The sequence below is a fragment of the Nylanderia fulva genome, unplaced genomic scaffold, assembly GCF_048542155.1.
Source record: "Nylanderia fulva isolate GAGA-0341 unplaced genomic scaffold, ASM4854215v1 Scaffold305, whole genome shotgun sequence".
Taxonomy (NCBI): domain Eukaryota; kingdom Metazoa; phylum Arthropoda; class Insecta; order Hymenoptera; family Formicidae; genus Nylanderia; species Nylanderia fulva.
Window position 1 is genome coordinate 45,340 of NW_028190374.1, and position 16,424 is coordinate 61,763.

The window sequence follows — 16,424 nt, forward strand, 5'->3', positions numbered from 1 at the left end:
TATTTAATAGGTGCATTATTATTTAAAATACAGAAAAATTTTACACATTGCAATAATTGTTTTAATGTTCTTGTGACTACGAATGATTCTAACAACAATTCTAGCTACAATAATCTAAGTTTTTATACAAAGTTAAGAGAATATAAAGAAAATATTTTAATATTTCCAAGCGTGGAAATATATAATTTAATATATAAGTGCGAACTATTATTTCGGAAAAATGAGACTAATTTACTTTTTAATGTATTAAAAGTAAATGATTTTATAACAATGTTTTTACAATAATATTCGATAAATTTTATTCCTTCGTGTCATAATATTGGTTATAAATTTATAAAAAATTTTGTAATAACAAGAATTCATTTTTCATTAAAAAAAGTAAGCAGTAATGTAAAAAAAGCAGCTGGTCATAGCAGTAAAAGTGTTGCAATGAAAATGGCCATAGCAAATGGAAAAAAACATAAATAAAAATTATTTTTATATATTTTATATAATATTTTTATATATATTACAATTTTATTTTCTTTCGTACAAAAAATTGGATTATACATACAATTATATACAATTGAAACGGCCGCGTTGCGTGGAGTCAAAATGGCAGCTTTTTTCTCCCTAATTGCGGTACTTTGTAATCTAGTGACTTTAGCGCTCTCGACTCCCTCGCGTCCTCTACATATAATATTTCTATGGCAGGAACAGAAAACAAGCCTAAGGTCTGTTCTTTTCGACTAAACTGGCTGCACTAGTTCAGCAAAGGTTGTCCTTTTTGCTCGACATTGAAAGGAAAAAGATAACCTCTGAACTAGTGTAGCCAGGGGGTCGATTGTGTAATTTTTTCTAAAGTGAAAATGTGAAAAGTGAAAAATTTCTTCCAATCACACATCGATTTCATTTTAAGGGTCGCCAGGCGACATGGTGGAGACGCCTATCAGCCGGCCGGGAATTACGGATTCTTATTTTCCAGATATTAGCGAAAATATTGAATGAATCTTATTAAATTTAGGATATTCTTAATCAGTAAGCTCATTTGTAGTCCTCTAAAGAGCTATTTTATGAAAAAAAGATAAAAATAAAAATTTTTAATAAACTTGGGGGAATGCACAGCTAGGAACGGGTAAGGTTGGGTTAGCCGCGAGTCCGTATTTTATTTATTATAAATTTTTAAGAGCGAAAATGTAAAATCCGGCCTTTTAGAGGACTGCTTTATTATATAAAGAATATATTAAAAAAAAATTCACGAAGTTATGTCACTTATTTTATGAAATATCTGGACGATAAGATTCTCACTAGATTCATAAGGAGCAGGGGAAATTTCTGTGGTAACATGCTGACTGCTTGACAAGGAGAGAGCATCATTCCATCTTTGTCTCTCTTACATCGCATATGTAGTAGCGTCCATGTAGGTACAAACACTAATACGTGAGCACACGGATGCAAATATTGAGAGATAATGTCAGCAAAAAGGCTATCATATTATTTTTATTTTTTTGTATATGTATGCATATGTAAATAAAGAACAAAAATAAAAACTATTTTAAGATGACATTTTATAATTAATTTTCTATATGTATTTGCATTTTATTAATATATATTACATTTTTGATATGTTTTTAATTTATAATTTATATAAACATAAGTATGAAATAAAAATTGAAATAGTTCTGAAAATAAGTATATTAATGATAAAATTATTCAAAACAATAAAAAAATTAAATTTAATATTTTTTAGTGTTTGTACCTACATGGACGCTACTACATATGCGATGTAAGAGAGACAAAGATGGAATGATGCTCTCTCCTTGTCAAGCAGTATTAAAAGCCATATTAAAAGCTCTAGCTTCATTCAATTAATAATCCAATATAATAATCAACAATTATTTTTATATAATATATAGTATTTTTAAATATTTTTAAATATTTAAAAATATTTTTTTTAAGATTAATTAAGGAAAAGAATATTTTAAATATAAAAAAATATTTTAAATATTCTTTTTCAATTAATTTTTAAAACAAATTTTTAAAAATATTTTTATATATTCAAATACTTATTATATTATATAAAAATTATTGTGAATTATACTCATTGGAGTAATAATTATTGATTGAAGCTTGTTATGGCACAAACTGAACATCTTGTACATTGTCTGTATAATATTTTACTTATTTATAAAATGTTTTTTATAAATAAATGAAATATTATATATATATAATATATAAGATTATAATATATAAGATTATTGATGTTACATTGTATAACTCTCATTTCTTTCTCTCTGCTACATAAGTACTTATGACGTGAAAGAACTTACGAGTAACGTATGATGGCTCAATGCAAGAATATTTAATCACGTAAAAAACTTGAGTTCAAATATATCAATATCAATTTTTTTATAATATATTGGAATATAGAAAATCATAGAAATATATTTTTTATATAGGCGATAAACTTAAAAATTTGATATTGAAAATATTTTAATCATTTTACAACTACACATACTATAAATATATAAATGCAAAATAATTCCGTAAATAAATTTCAAGTAATAAATCAATTGCACACATGCACACAGCTGGTATGTAGATTTTTATTAAATTTATTTTCTGAATTATTTTACACTTATATATAGTGTATGTAGTAAAAATATTTTCAATATATTAAAAAATTTTTAAATCGCCGAAATATATTTTTTTATCATTTTTCTATATTCTAATATATATATATATATATATTATAAAAAAATTGATATTGATATATTTGAACTCTAATTTATATACTGGATGATATACTGAACATCCTTGCATTGATTATACATTACTCAACGTTCTTTCACGTTATAAGTATTTGGAGCAAATTATACAATAGCATCAATAATCAAAAAGAAATCAAGAATATAATCAACATATCCCTTATATAATATATATATATATATATATATGTTATATATATACGTTATGCACATATGTGCATAACCATATATACAATTTCCAAAAAGTGGGTGCTTATTAGTCTTGCTACGTTACTGCTTTCTGCTACGGAAGGCCAGAAAGCATTTTCAGGCGGCATCTCGCGTATACCGGCACGGTAGATGAACAAGGAGAACACGTGATTATCGGTCCTTGTCTCTCTTACGTGCGTCCGCGTGAGCGATGCAGTTGGTGTATATACGTGTACAGACATACACCACTACATAAAACCCGAGAATTGGTTTCTCGGCGTTGGCAACACTGAAACCGGAGTTTCGCGTTGTCACCGCACGAGGTCTCCAATATCAATTCGGAGTTTGCCTGGGTGTACTGCCGACCCTTAAGGGTCGGCAGGCGACATGGTGGAGACGCCTATCGGCCGGCCGGGAATTAGAGATTCTTATATTCCAGATATTAGCGAAACTACTGAATGAATCTTATTAAATTTATGATATTCTTAATCAGTAAGCTCAAATGCAGTCCGCCAAAGAGTTATTTATTGAAAAAAAGATGAAAATAAAATTTATAATATAACTTGGGGGAATGCGCAGCTAGTAACGGGTAAGGTTGGGTTAGCCAGGAGTCCGTATTTTATTTATTATAAATTTTTCAGAGCAAAAATGCAAAATCCGACTCTTTGGCGGACTACTTTATTATATCAAGAATATATTAAAAAAAAAAAACCAAAGTTATGTCACTTATTTTATGAAATATCTGGACTATAAGATTCTCACTAGATTCATAAGGAGCAGGGGAAATTTCCGTGGTAACATACTGACAGCTAACAGCTTGACAAGGAGAGACTATCATTCTGTCCTTGTCTCTCTTACATCGCATATGTAGTAACATCCATGTAGACACAAACACTAATGCGTTGAACGAATGCGATTATTGGGAGATATCAGCAAGAACCTGGTTTTCGTATTATCATTGTTTCTCTGTATATGTATATTATATGTAAAAGAACAATAAGAATAGCAATAATTCTTGCCTAACATTATCTTCCAATTATCGTTTCGTGTACGCAATATATATTTCACATTATGCATCCCATACAGCACAGATTATTGCAATTATATTGCAGCAACGTTGCAATGTTGCAAGTTGCAATGCAACATTATAAAGACATTGCAGAGATATAGGTGCACAAAATTCCAGCACACTTGTAGCAACATGACATTAATATTTCGGAAATATTGCATGTAATCCAAATTCTATAATTTATATATTGTAATATATATAAATTAACTACAACGTATTTTCATTAATGATTTATTTACATTTATATACCTGTATATGCAATATTAGTTTATGGTTGCAATAACAATGCATTATTGCAAATTCATAACATTGCAATATTGTTGTAATATTTTGTTGCAATCTTTCAAAAAGCGGACATTTTAACATTGCTGCAATTCAACAGCAATGATGTAGCAACATTTTGCAGTAAATTTGCAATATTGCAATATTGCGGTGAAAGATTGTTGTAATGTTTTTGCAATCTATCGGTGCTGTATGGGATCTGTAACAAATAATCGAATGATTTATTTAAATATTTGCATATAATCTATATAAATCTATATAATAAATAAAATGTGTAATAAATTATCGAATGATTTATTTAAATATTTGCATATAATCTATGTAAATAAAATATGTACAAATAAAATAATATTTATGCAAATATTATTTTATTTGTGTACATATTTTATTTATATACCCAAACAACACCAAGTCCAAAATTGGCGCGTAAGATATCTTTAAGATGTCTTTTTGATATCATATCATAAAATAGCTGTCTTAAAGATTTCTTAATGCTATCTTATGCGTCAATTTTAGACTTGGTGCTGTCTGGGTAGATAATATGCAAATTAATATGCAAATAATAAATCATTCGATATAATTTGTTACAGATGCATAATGCGAAATACATATATTGCGTACACGAAACGATAATTGAAAGATAATGTTAGGCAAGAATTATTGCTATTCTTGTTCTTTTACATATGTGTGTGTGGGTGTGTGTGTGTTTACAAAAATGTAGATTATTTCACATAATGTGTTTCAAATTATTATGATTTATATATTGTAAATAAATCTATATAAATAATTAAATATTTATGTACAAATAAAATAATATTTATAAATATTTTATCTATCGAACCTCTAAAGACTTTGTATTAGTAGTATAAGGAAACGTGCAAAAAATATTTTCAATTTTTTAATTTAGTTTTTTCAATAAACTGTTTATAGGTTCGACCTTTTATATATTTTTTATATAAACTACAAGAAGTTTTATTTTGAGCCGTCGTAGCACTTTTTATCACATCCCAATTTAAAGCTATATATTTTACGGAAAAGTATCTAAAATGCCCTTTTTTGCATCTTTAGATCAAGATATCTAAAAAACGTGACGTGATACGCAATTTTTGCGGCCGAATTTGTAATCGGCATGAAAAAAATCTACAAAAATACGCTTTGGAAATCTTCGAACCTGAAAAAAGTCATTTTTTGTCGACCAGTGTTATTGATTGAAGCATAGCACAAACTGAACATTTTATATTGTATACATTGTCTGCATAATATTTTACTTATTTATAAAATATATAATATATAAGTTTATATATATGCACACACATAGATATGACAATAGCGTTATCGTGATTTTTTTCGATTATTGAAGTTGTATTGTATAATCTCTCTCTTATCTCTTTCTCTCTGCTACATAAATACTATTATAACGTAAAAGAACTTACGAGTAACGTATGATGGCTCAATGCAATAATATTCAATCACGTAAAAAACTTGAGTTTAAATATATCAATATCAATTTTTTTACAATATATTAGAATATAGAAAAATTATAGAAATATAAGGAGATAAACTTGAAAATTTTTAAATATTGAAAATATTTTAATCATTTTTACAATTACATACACTATATATATATATAAATGCAAAATAAGTCCGTAAATAAATTTATCAAGTAATAAATCCGTTGCATGCTTGCAGCTACATATGCATACACAAATAGCTGGTATGTTGATTTTTATTAAAAATTTATTTTCTGTATTATTTTGCATTTATATAGTGTGTATGTGGGTGTGTGTGTGTGTGTGTGCGCGCGCGCGCGCGCGTGTAGTAAAAATATTTTCAATATATTTATAAAATTTTTATTGCCGAAATATATTTTTTTATCATTTCTCTGTATTCCAATATATTATTAAAAAATTGATATTGATATATTTGAACTCTAATAATTTACTGGGTGATACATACTGAACATCCTTTGCATTGATCAATATTACTCGACATAAGTTCTTTTATGTTATAAGTATTTATGGAGCAAATTATACAATAACATCAATAATAGAAAAAAAATCAAGAATAACCAATGCATATTCGTCAATCTATGATTGCTATACAAGCTAATAATAATTTATATTCGTTCTCTTATTCTTGTCTCTCGAAAAAGTATAAGCAATAAATTATCAAATCTAACAAGTACCCGTGTCTAACATTGTAGACTAATTTACTTTCAATTATGCTACTGTTATTATTTATCATTAGACAATTATAAAACATATATATATATAGCACTACAAATTATATATGTATATGTTTTATAATTTATTTTATATTTTATTATTTGACAAGTTAAATCTCTCCGAATCATAATTTGCGCTTACATCTTAAAGACGAAATGCTGTAACTCTCTAATATTCCAATCTGTATTTTTGAAAAGGACCACATCCCGTATGGTCGAAACGTTAAAATAAATATATATACAACTATAATTTGAGGCCAGTGTAGTCAGACCAAATCTATAACCTCTGTTTTATAATTGTCTAATGATAAATAATAACAGTAGCATATATAATTGAGAGTAAATTAGTATATTTTATATATATATATATTTATATATAAATAATATATCCACATATGTGCATAAGCATATATAAAATTTACAAAAATGGGTGCTTATTAGTCTTGCTACGTTACTGCTTTCTGCTACGGAAGGCCAGAAAGCATTTTCAGGCGGCATCTCGCGTATACCGGCACGGTAGTGGAACAAGGAGAACACGTGATTATCGGTCCTTGTCTCTCTTACGTGCGTCCGCGTGAGCGATGCAGTGGTGTATGTACGTGTACAGACATACACCACTACATAAAACCCGAGAATTGGTTTCTCGGCGTTGGCAACACTGAAACCGGAGTTTCGCGTTGTCACCGCACGAGGTCTCCAATATCAATTCGGAGTTTGCCTGGGTGTACTGCCGACCCTTAAAATCAATGCGTGATTGGTGGAAATTTTTCACTTTTCACGTTTTTACTTTAGAAAAAGTTACACAATCGACCCCCTGTTCAGCTGAAAAGAACAGACCTATAGAATGCTAGGGTTTTTAACTAGTATACATGCTTCTTATTTTGTTCAAGGCATGTGCATGCGATTAAAAAAAGGAAATAAATTTTTCATTTATATATAAATATTTTTTTCTATATATCGCCATTTATATTATTAATAATTTCCCAAAGTACGAAATAAATATCAATAATAGTGTAATTATATAAAGAATTTTGTCTAAGAGTCTCTAACCTTTTATTTTTTATTATTTAAATTTTATATGCCGGTATATATTTATATATTTGTTTAACACTAGAGTATTTAGCTTATATTTCAGATGTCAGATTATCTGATCTATATTTCTTAATGAAATTTTTTCAATTTGTGAAAATTTTATTTTGTGAAATTAATAAAATTTCAGTGACAATAGTGAAACAATATTATTTTATAATTTTTACAGGATTATTGCTACAGAACCACATAACTGTATATAATATGGACAGGACTCTAAAGAGCTTGCTGCGACTCTACCCTATAGTACGTAATTGTACAGCCTTGTCAAATTATGTAACACCGTCTCAATTGGTTTCAAGTATAAGTTCATTACGAATATATAGCACTGATTTGACAGGTAATCGAGCAATTTGGATATATAATTATGGTATAAGTATAGTACAGCAGTCTTTTTTTCCTTTCAGATTACACACAACTGGAGGACTTTACGTTGTTAACAACAAAAAGGAATCGTATATCCAATAATATCAGAATACCACACAGACCAATGAAAATCTTGGAGGAAGCAGCAACAAATTATACAAATATGACTGTGCACGATGTTGTCGATACACTGTCTACGTTATTCAGAGCATCTAAGAATGTGAGAGATGTGCAAATGATCAGAGAGCACGTAGGCTTCATACGTTTATGTGAAGTGCTGAACAAGGACATTAGATTGATGAACATGAATGATATTATTGAAAGTTTAAAAGTATTCACATATTTTCAAATTCCTACCAACAATATTTTGACTCAATCGCTATTGCAAATGATTCGCACAAACATAAATGAGATATCTCTTCGAGATATAATCTTTATAGTTTTTTTATTAAGGAAAATGGATAGAACACCATTACAAGAAGCACTACTGATAGCTCTGCCTCTGGTATTTGAAGCGCAACTGCCCACAAAGTTGGATTCGGATGATATACTTCTATTAACATGGTCCTTAAGATTTATAAGTGAAAATAATATAAATAATCCAATGATACAAGATATAATACTCAGCTCGCTGTGGAAAAATATGAAATGTAAAAATAATCTGGATGTGCAAACAGCTCGGTCCATCTTCCACAGTTTGTGCTGTTTCGAGTCTCATCTACCTCCCATAGCTTTCGACGTATTATCCAAAGTACGAACAATCCTCACAGCCAATGCAAAACAATTGAACGTTCAGGACATAATTAAGATACTGAACAAGCTGGTGTTCGTTACTGGAAAGAAGTTCGTTATAAAATTCTAATAATTTTGATATTTAATTACATTATATAATTATATTATTTAATTACATTATATAATTATATTATTCAATTACATTATATGATTACATTATAAAAAGTGAGATATTGATTACATTATATAATTGTATTATTTAATTACATTATATAATTACATTATTTAATTACATTACATAATTATAAAAAATGAGATATTCATAATTTATATTGTTACAGCAAAGAATATGGATACAAGTTCTACGATGAGACACTGGTGGATGCTTGTGTGAACTCAGCATTATCCTCAAACATCAATTTCACTAGCGGAATTCAGCTGCTCAAACTATTGAACGATCTAAATTACGCTCACATATCCCTTCTGGAATATCTAGCAGCGAAATGCTTCGAAGAGCCGAATCTATTAAAGGATGCGCCATATTTTAAACTATCCATTTTCTTGGAAGGATTCACCAATGCCGATTACAAGCCGGTATTCTGGGACACTATACGCGACGCGATATTAGCGAACGAGGTGGAGAATAGACCTTTCAGGAGATCCATGATCAGATTTGTTCTACATTTAATCGCGCTAGATTGTTATAGTCCAAAATTGCTCGATAAAGTTTTTTCTCAGAATATAAGGAGCGACAATGAAATAATGAGGAATGTTTATGCTAGAGAACTGTTACTTTTATATCAAAGTGTTAAAACATTGTATCCTATGTACAATGGATCCTGGCCACCGTACGAATTACTTGAATACGCGACTGTTGCTGCTAACCCAGTTTTTCCTACATATTCCGTAAGAGCTGCATTAGAACTAGCATTAGGTGGACCGCAGTACGTTCACAATGATGTAAGAACAAGACTTGGCCATTATATTGGTAAGTATGAGTGAACTCGAACTGAATTTTTTTTATTGCTACTAATTTGTCAAGTTAAGAAAATTCTTTTTTATTTTTTATTATTGAAATAGTTAAAAAAAATAATTTTTTTATTATTGAAATAGTTGAGAACAATAATTTTTTTATTTTATTATTATGTATACCTTTTTTATTTTTATTTTTTTTAATTAATTTAATTTATTAAATAATAAATTAATTGCATACATACTCTTAAGTGTTATATAAATATATTGAAATAGTTAAAAGAAAAATAATCTTTATTTTATTATTTATAATTTTTTATTTTTATTAATTTTTTTTTTAATTTAATTTATTGAATAATAAATTAATTGCATACACAATCTTAAAATTATATAGATATATATATAATTTTACAATAATTATTAAGTTATTTAGATTATGAATAATCTAAAATATTATTCGCTGTAGATCATGTTGTTGTAATGAGGAAAGGTGGATATCCTATTGCAATTAATACAGTTACGTGCAGCGAGACTAACACGATTTATGTCGAGGATATACAAACTCCAAGTGAAAGTCAAATGTAAGAACATTTCCAATTTATTTAATTAACATTATTTAATCATTTTACTCATTGCTGATAGATATTTTATATTTCAGAATGCTTATCTTCAATTTACCAGATGTTGCGTATGCTATGAATTCACAAAGATTGAAAAGTACATGGCTGCTAAAGATAAAATCTGCAGAGGCGTTAACAAAATCCAATACAATTGCAATAAATTCTGGTTCCTGGATGAAGTTACCCGAACACGAAAGGGTTCCCTATTTGATGCAAGCTATAAGACTGAAATGTGAAGATCTTTCAGTTTCAGCTAATTGAAATATTTTGTAATCAATATTATAAAATACATTGTCCCCCTAAAAATGTGAATTTATTGTAAACATTTCATATTAGATATTAGCTATTAATGTATAATAGCTTCGTAAATAAAAAAATATGTAATAGAATAATTGATTTAAAAATGTGTAAAAATAATAACACAAATGTAAAATAATACATAGCTAGAAAAAAAATGTTAATAAAAATGAGCTTTTATGATTAGCTTTTTATTATTGAATTACAAATTTTGAAATGAGATTATATATATAATAAAACAATTATTTTACAATATTTATAGTTAATGATGAAATGTATTTCTTTTAATTGATGTGTGTGTATGTGTGTATATATATATATATATATATATATATATATATAAAATTACTTTTTACTTTCTTCCTAGTATTTAATTATAATTTATTATGAAAAGTTTGATATTAAAATATATTAATTATTCACTAAACTTTATTTTCACATTTTCATTATTAATATATATATATATATATATATATATATATATATTAATGATGTTCTGAAAAATTGAAATTATAAGGAATTCATTGAAAATGTGAATAAAGTTTAGTGAATAATTAATATATTTTAATATCAAAATTTTCATAATAAATTATAATTAAATACTAGGAAAAAAGTAATTTTAAAAATTAATAAACTTACGAAACATTATTTTAGATTTTAGATATTTACAAACTTGTCGAATTTTACAAAAAATTTAATTCCAAAAAATTACTCAACTAAAGTTTATTGAAACCTTGATGAAAACTGTTGTATGTAAAATTATTGTGTAATCTTTTAAAATTAAATTTAAAACACAACACACACACAATGCAAAAATATATTTAAAAAATTATAAATTAGAATAAGTACGTGATAATGTTATTCTAATATTGGCTGATTTATACTAAAATTTTCTTTTCATTTATGTATTAGTTTTTTGGTGTAAGAAAAAACGAAAATCTTTAAAATTTTGTGAAAAATGTGTCAAAATTGATTTTTTGCTCTACATCAAAATTACATAAAAATGAAATATTATAATTTATCGAATATTTATCAATAATAATATTTAAAATATTAATTTTAAATGTCAATTTTAATTTTTAATTTTTTTATAGAAATATATATATATATATATATATATATATATATATGTATATAAATAACATGTACAGAGAAAATGTTACTAAAACTAACTTTTAAAATAATAAAACTTAAGATATTTAATTTTTGAGATTTGAAAATTTTTGTAAGTTTAAAAAAATTTATATTTTGTAAAATATATAATATATTATAGTATATCAATTGATTTTTTAATTCTATATACATGTTTTTATCTTTCAAATTATAAATAAAATTTATCATGAGTAAAAAAAACAATATCTGACAATATTTAAAGAAAAAATAATCTCTATAATAATTTATTTGTACAAAAATATTTATATCATATTAACAATGAAACATATAATACTGGATTTTATAGATTTGTATCTACATATATATACATATATATTATATGTATACTTCAATAATCGGCATTTTATAAAAAAGAAAATTAAAAAAGAGAAATTCACAAATCTCAATATAATAAAAATATTCTAATCTAGTACATATATAATTTAACAATGTTATATATATGATAATATACATAAAAATATATGTAAAACATACATTTCTCTAGCTTATATAAACTTATTATAAGTAAACTTTATTGTGTTAACTTCGTTATTCTACAAGCAGGTATTTATTAAACAAGTTTTTCAACTATTATCCCAAGTAACAAACTGACGTCATTAAACGTCAAAATGACGTCATTAAATATCAAACTGACATCATTAAATGTCAAATGACATCATTAAGCGTCAAATGACGTCATTAAATGTCAAACTGATGTTATTAAATGTCAAACTGACGCCATTAAACATCAAAATGACGTCATTTTAACATTTAATAATGTCAGTTTGACATTTAATGACGTACGTTTGTTATCTGGGATGTAACTATATCATTTCTTTGATTAAGAAAGAAAAGTGTGAAGAAATGGATGAAGACTCGAAATTTGAAGCTTTATACATTTAAAAATCGTAATAAAACTCCATAGCACCAACTTAGTACCATTTTACACACAATTTCGTTAGATTCGAATATATTATCATTGATTCAAACCGAATAATTTTAACGCGTTAAAAGCGGTAGCCAGCGCAACCTGCTCCGGAGTGGTTTGCATAAACGCCGCCACCATCTCTACGATCGCAGGCAAGGCACACGGTTCGTTACGCTGGAAAGTGCAATAACGCTGGAGGAACATCGTGGACCGTTCTGTTAAAGCATCCTTTACATGCGCGGGTAACTTGCTAGCCCTGGTGTTGGGATACATGAACGGGGCGTCGGTCTCTATCAGGATCTTGTCTAAGGGCGCCTGTCCAGCTTCCAGCAGCTGTCTGATTCCGCTGTCAGATTTGTCCTTGCACAAGTAACCCGTGATACCCAAGTAGAAGCCGTGATCCAGATAGGTCTGAGCCTCCTCTGCGGTGCCAATGAAGGAATGAATTAGAACTGAAGGTAGACGGTTCTTATATTGACCCAGGACCTCTAGCACATCCTTCTGTGCACCTCTCTCGTGTATCACCAGAGGTTTGTTTAAAGTGCAGGCTAATTCGATTTGTTTGTGAAACACAGCACGTTGAATCTCCGGGGCTGAGAAGTCGCGACTGTAGTTCAAGCCGCATTCCCCAATCGCAACACATTCTATGTTATTCGCTATGCTTTCCAATTCGTGCAAAGTATCCGTGTCCTCCCAGGATTTGGCGTCGTGTGGATGGATGCCCGCTGTTGAATAGAGCGTGCCAGGATATATTCTGGTTAGCCTCAGAGCTTCCTTGCTGGAACGTAAGCTGGCACCTATCACCATGATCTTCTGCACACCAGCATCCTTCGCCCTTTGCACCACACTGTCTAGGTCACGACTGTATTTCTTATTCGTTAAATTGGCACCCACGTCGACTATAATGTAATTTTCGTAGCACTGAGTCATGGATGAAGGAACGGCCTTCTCCTCCTCAGCCATTTCTTTAGATCCCTTCTACAGGACGATAAGACTGAAAAATGTAAAGATATTTAATTTAATATCAACATAGCTTTAATCGACATGATAGATAAATCGCTCGTATCAAATGGAAAATTTACGAATTGAAATTATTACGCGATATTACTAATGATCTATAAATAAAATGAAGATATAAACTTACGTCAATCCCGAACCGTAGTACGTATTTTATATAATCGGATGTCTCCGACCTTCTGGATTTGAATTTTTTCGTTTCGATCATCGGTCACCGCTCATTTTTATTAAATCAGCTGTTACATACATTCATATCGTTACATAATCCAGTGAAAAGGAACGAAAAAGAATCCAGTTTGCGTGAAACAGGCCATCGCATATCATCCCACATTCACGTATTTGTAATTTATTTTTTTTTTATTTTTTTATGTGATTAGAGTTATGATTGTTGATCGACCAACCAGACGTAAGCTACTTCATTCTGATTGGTCAATCCACAACCGTCAAACATAACTCCAATTGCACCTACATAAAGCTAGCCGACAAAAATTATAAAATATGATTATTTTCACTTTTTCTGAATATATTTCGTTTGTAAATCGTTTGTGATTAATTGTAAGTCTGTTTTTAAAGTTTGTGACAAATTAGGTTTTTTGTAATTAATAATTTTTTTTAAGGGTCGACAGGTCGGCCGGCCAAACTCCGAATTGATGTTGGAGACCTTGCGCGGTGACAACGCGAAACTCCGATTTCAGTGTTGCCAACGCCGAGAAACCAATTCTCGGGTTTTATGTAGTGGTGCATGTCTGTACACGTACATACACTATTGCATTACTCACGCAGACACACCGTAGAGAGACAAGGACCGATAATCACGTGTTCTCCTTGTTCCTCTACCGTGCCGGTATACGCGAGATGCCGCCTGAAAATGCTTTCTGGCCTTCCGTAGCAGAAGGCTGTAGCGCAGCAAGGCTAATAAGCACCCACTTTTTGGAAATTTTGTATAATGGTTATGCACATATGTGCGTATATATATATATATATATATATATATATATATATATATATATATATTATATAAGGGATATGTTGATTATTCTTGATTTCTTTTTGATTATTGATGCTATTGTATAATTTGCTCCAAATACTTATAACGTGGAAGAACGTTGAGTAATGTATAATCAATGCAAGGATGTTCAGTATATCATCCAGTATATAAATTAGAGTTCAAATATATCAATATCAATTTTTTTATAATATATATATATATATATATATATATATATATATATATATATACATATATATTAGAATATAGAAAAATGATAAAAAAATATATTTCGGCGATTTAAAAATTTTTTAATATATTAAAAATATTTTTACTACATACACTATGTATAAGTGTAAAATAATTCAGAAAATAAATTTAAAAATAAATTTAATAAAAATCTACATACCAGCTGTGTGCATGTGTGCAATTGATTTATTACTTGAAATTTATTTACGGAATTATTTTGCATTTATATATATTTATAGTATGTGTAGTTGTAAAATGATTAAAATATTTTCAAATTTTTAAGTTTATCGCCTATATAAAAATCATATTTCTATGATTTTCTATATTCCAATATATTATAAAAAAAATTGATATTGATATATTTGAACTCAAGTTTTTTACGTGATTAAATATTCTTGCATTGAGCCATCATACGTTACTCGTAAGTTCTTTCACGTCATAAGTACTTATGTAGCAGAGAGAAAGAAATGAGAATTATACAATGTAACATCAATAATCTTATCCATACAGCACCGATAGATTGCAAAAACATTACAACAATCTTTCACCGCAATATTGCAATATTGCAAATTCACTACAAAATGTTGCTACATCATTGCTGTTGAATTGCAGCAATATTAAAATGTCCGCTTTTTGGAAGATTGCAACAAAATATTACAACAATATTGCAATATATGTTATGAGTTTGCAATAATGCATTGTTATTACAACCATAAACTAATGTTGCATATACAGGTATATAAATGTAAATAAATCATTAATGAAAATACATTGTAGTTAATTTATATATATTACAATATATAAATTATAGAATTTGGATTACATGCAATATTTCCGAAATATTAATGTCATGTTGCTACAAGTGTGCTGGAATTTTGTGCACTTACATATATCTCTGCAATGTCTTTATAATGTTGCATTACAACTTGCAACATTGCAACGTTGCTGCAATATAATTGCAATAATCTGTGCTGTATGGGATATTATAATCTTATATATTATAATCTTATATATTATATATATATATATATTTTATTTATTTATAAAATACATTTTATAAATAAGTAAAATATTATACAGACAATGTACCAGATGTTCAGTTTGTGCCATAACAAGCTTTAATCAATAATTATTACTCCAATGAGTATAATTCACAATAATTTTTATATAATATAATAAGTATTTGAATATATAAAAATATTTTTAAAAATTAATTGAAAAAGAATATTTAAAATATTTTTTTATATTTAAAATATTCTTTTCCTTAATTAATCTTGAAAAAATATTTTTAAATATTTAAAAATATTTTTTTATTAATTTTTAATTACACACACATACACAAATAGATTCTTATTATTTAAAATAGTTTTTATTTTTGTTCTTTATTTACATATGCATACATATACAAAAAAATAAAAATAATATGATAGCCTTTTTGCTGACATTATCTCTCAATATTTGCATCCGTGTGCTCACGTATTAGTGTTTGTACCTACATGGACG

The 16,424-nt window shown here is 27.8% G+C and overlaps 2 protein-coding genes across 6 annotated transcripts; one reads left to right on the top strand and one right to left on the bottom strand.

The window, feature by feature from the left end:
* The first annotated feature begins 7,198 nt into the window (after window positions 1–7,198).
* LOC114933679 (uncharacterized) lies at window positions 7,199–10,773 on the top strand. Of its 5 annotated transcripts, none has more exons than XM_029306279.2 (6): window positions 7,199–7,499; window positions 7,770–7,940; window positions 8,008–8,809; window positions 9,040–9,686; window positions 10,137–10,251; window positions 10,329–10,773. In XM_029306279.2, the coding sequence occupies exons 2-6, from the start codon at window positions 7,805–7,807 to the stop codon at window positions 10,549–10,551; spliced, it is 1,923 nt and encodes a 640-aa protein (XP_029162112.1). In that variant the 5' UTR covers window positions 7,199–7,499; window positions 7,770–7,804; the 3' UTR covers window positions 10,552–10,773. The 5 variants fall into 5 exon arrangements, with proteins under 5 accessions (XP_029162112.1, XP_029162110.1, XP_029162111.1 ...); XM_029306277.2 differs by having other exon boundaries at window positions 7,199–7,401; XM_029306278.2 differs by having other exon boundaries at window positions 7,199–7,374.
* Window positions 10,774–11,932: 1,159 nt separating this feature from the next.
* LOC114930840 (uncharacterized) lies at window positions 11,933–14,345 on the bottom strand. The gene is made up of 2 exons (XM_029302698.2): window positions 13,812–14,345; window positions 11,933–13,661 (listed from the first exon to the last, which is right to left on the bottom strand). Exon 2 carries the CDS (start codon window positions 13,628–13,630, stop codon window positions 12,716–12,718), a length of 915 nt encoding a protein of 304 aa, XP_029158531.1. The 5' UTR covers window positions 13,631–13,661; window positions 13,812–14,345; the 3' UTR covers window positions 11,933–12,715.
* Between the last annotated feature and the right edge of the window lie 2,079 nt (window positions 14,346–16,424).

Excerpts from the sequence above, each read along its gene's own strand:
- LOC114933679 (XM_029306277.2), top strand. The coding sequence starts at position 7,356 with ATGCTAGGGTTTTTAACTAGTATACATGCTTCTTATTTTGTTCAAG. Across the intron at positions 7,402-7,769 it reads TGCTTCTTATTTTGTTCAAG|GATTATTGCTACAGAACCAC; the intron begins GCATGTGCATGC and ends TAATTTTTACAG. Across the intron at positions 10,252-10,328 it reads ACTCCAAGTGAAAGTCAAAT|AATGCTTATCTTCAATTTAC; the intron begins GTAAGAACATTT and ends TTTATATTTCAG.
- LOC114930840 (XM_029302698.2), bottom strand. The coding sequence starts at position 13,630 with ATGGCTGAGGAGGAGAAGGCCGTTCCTTCATCCATGACTCAGTGCTAC.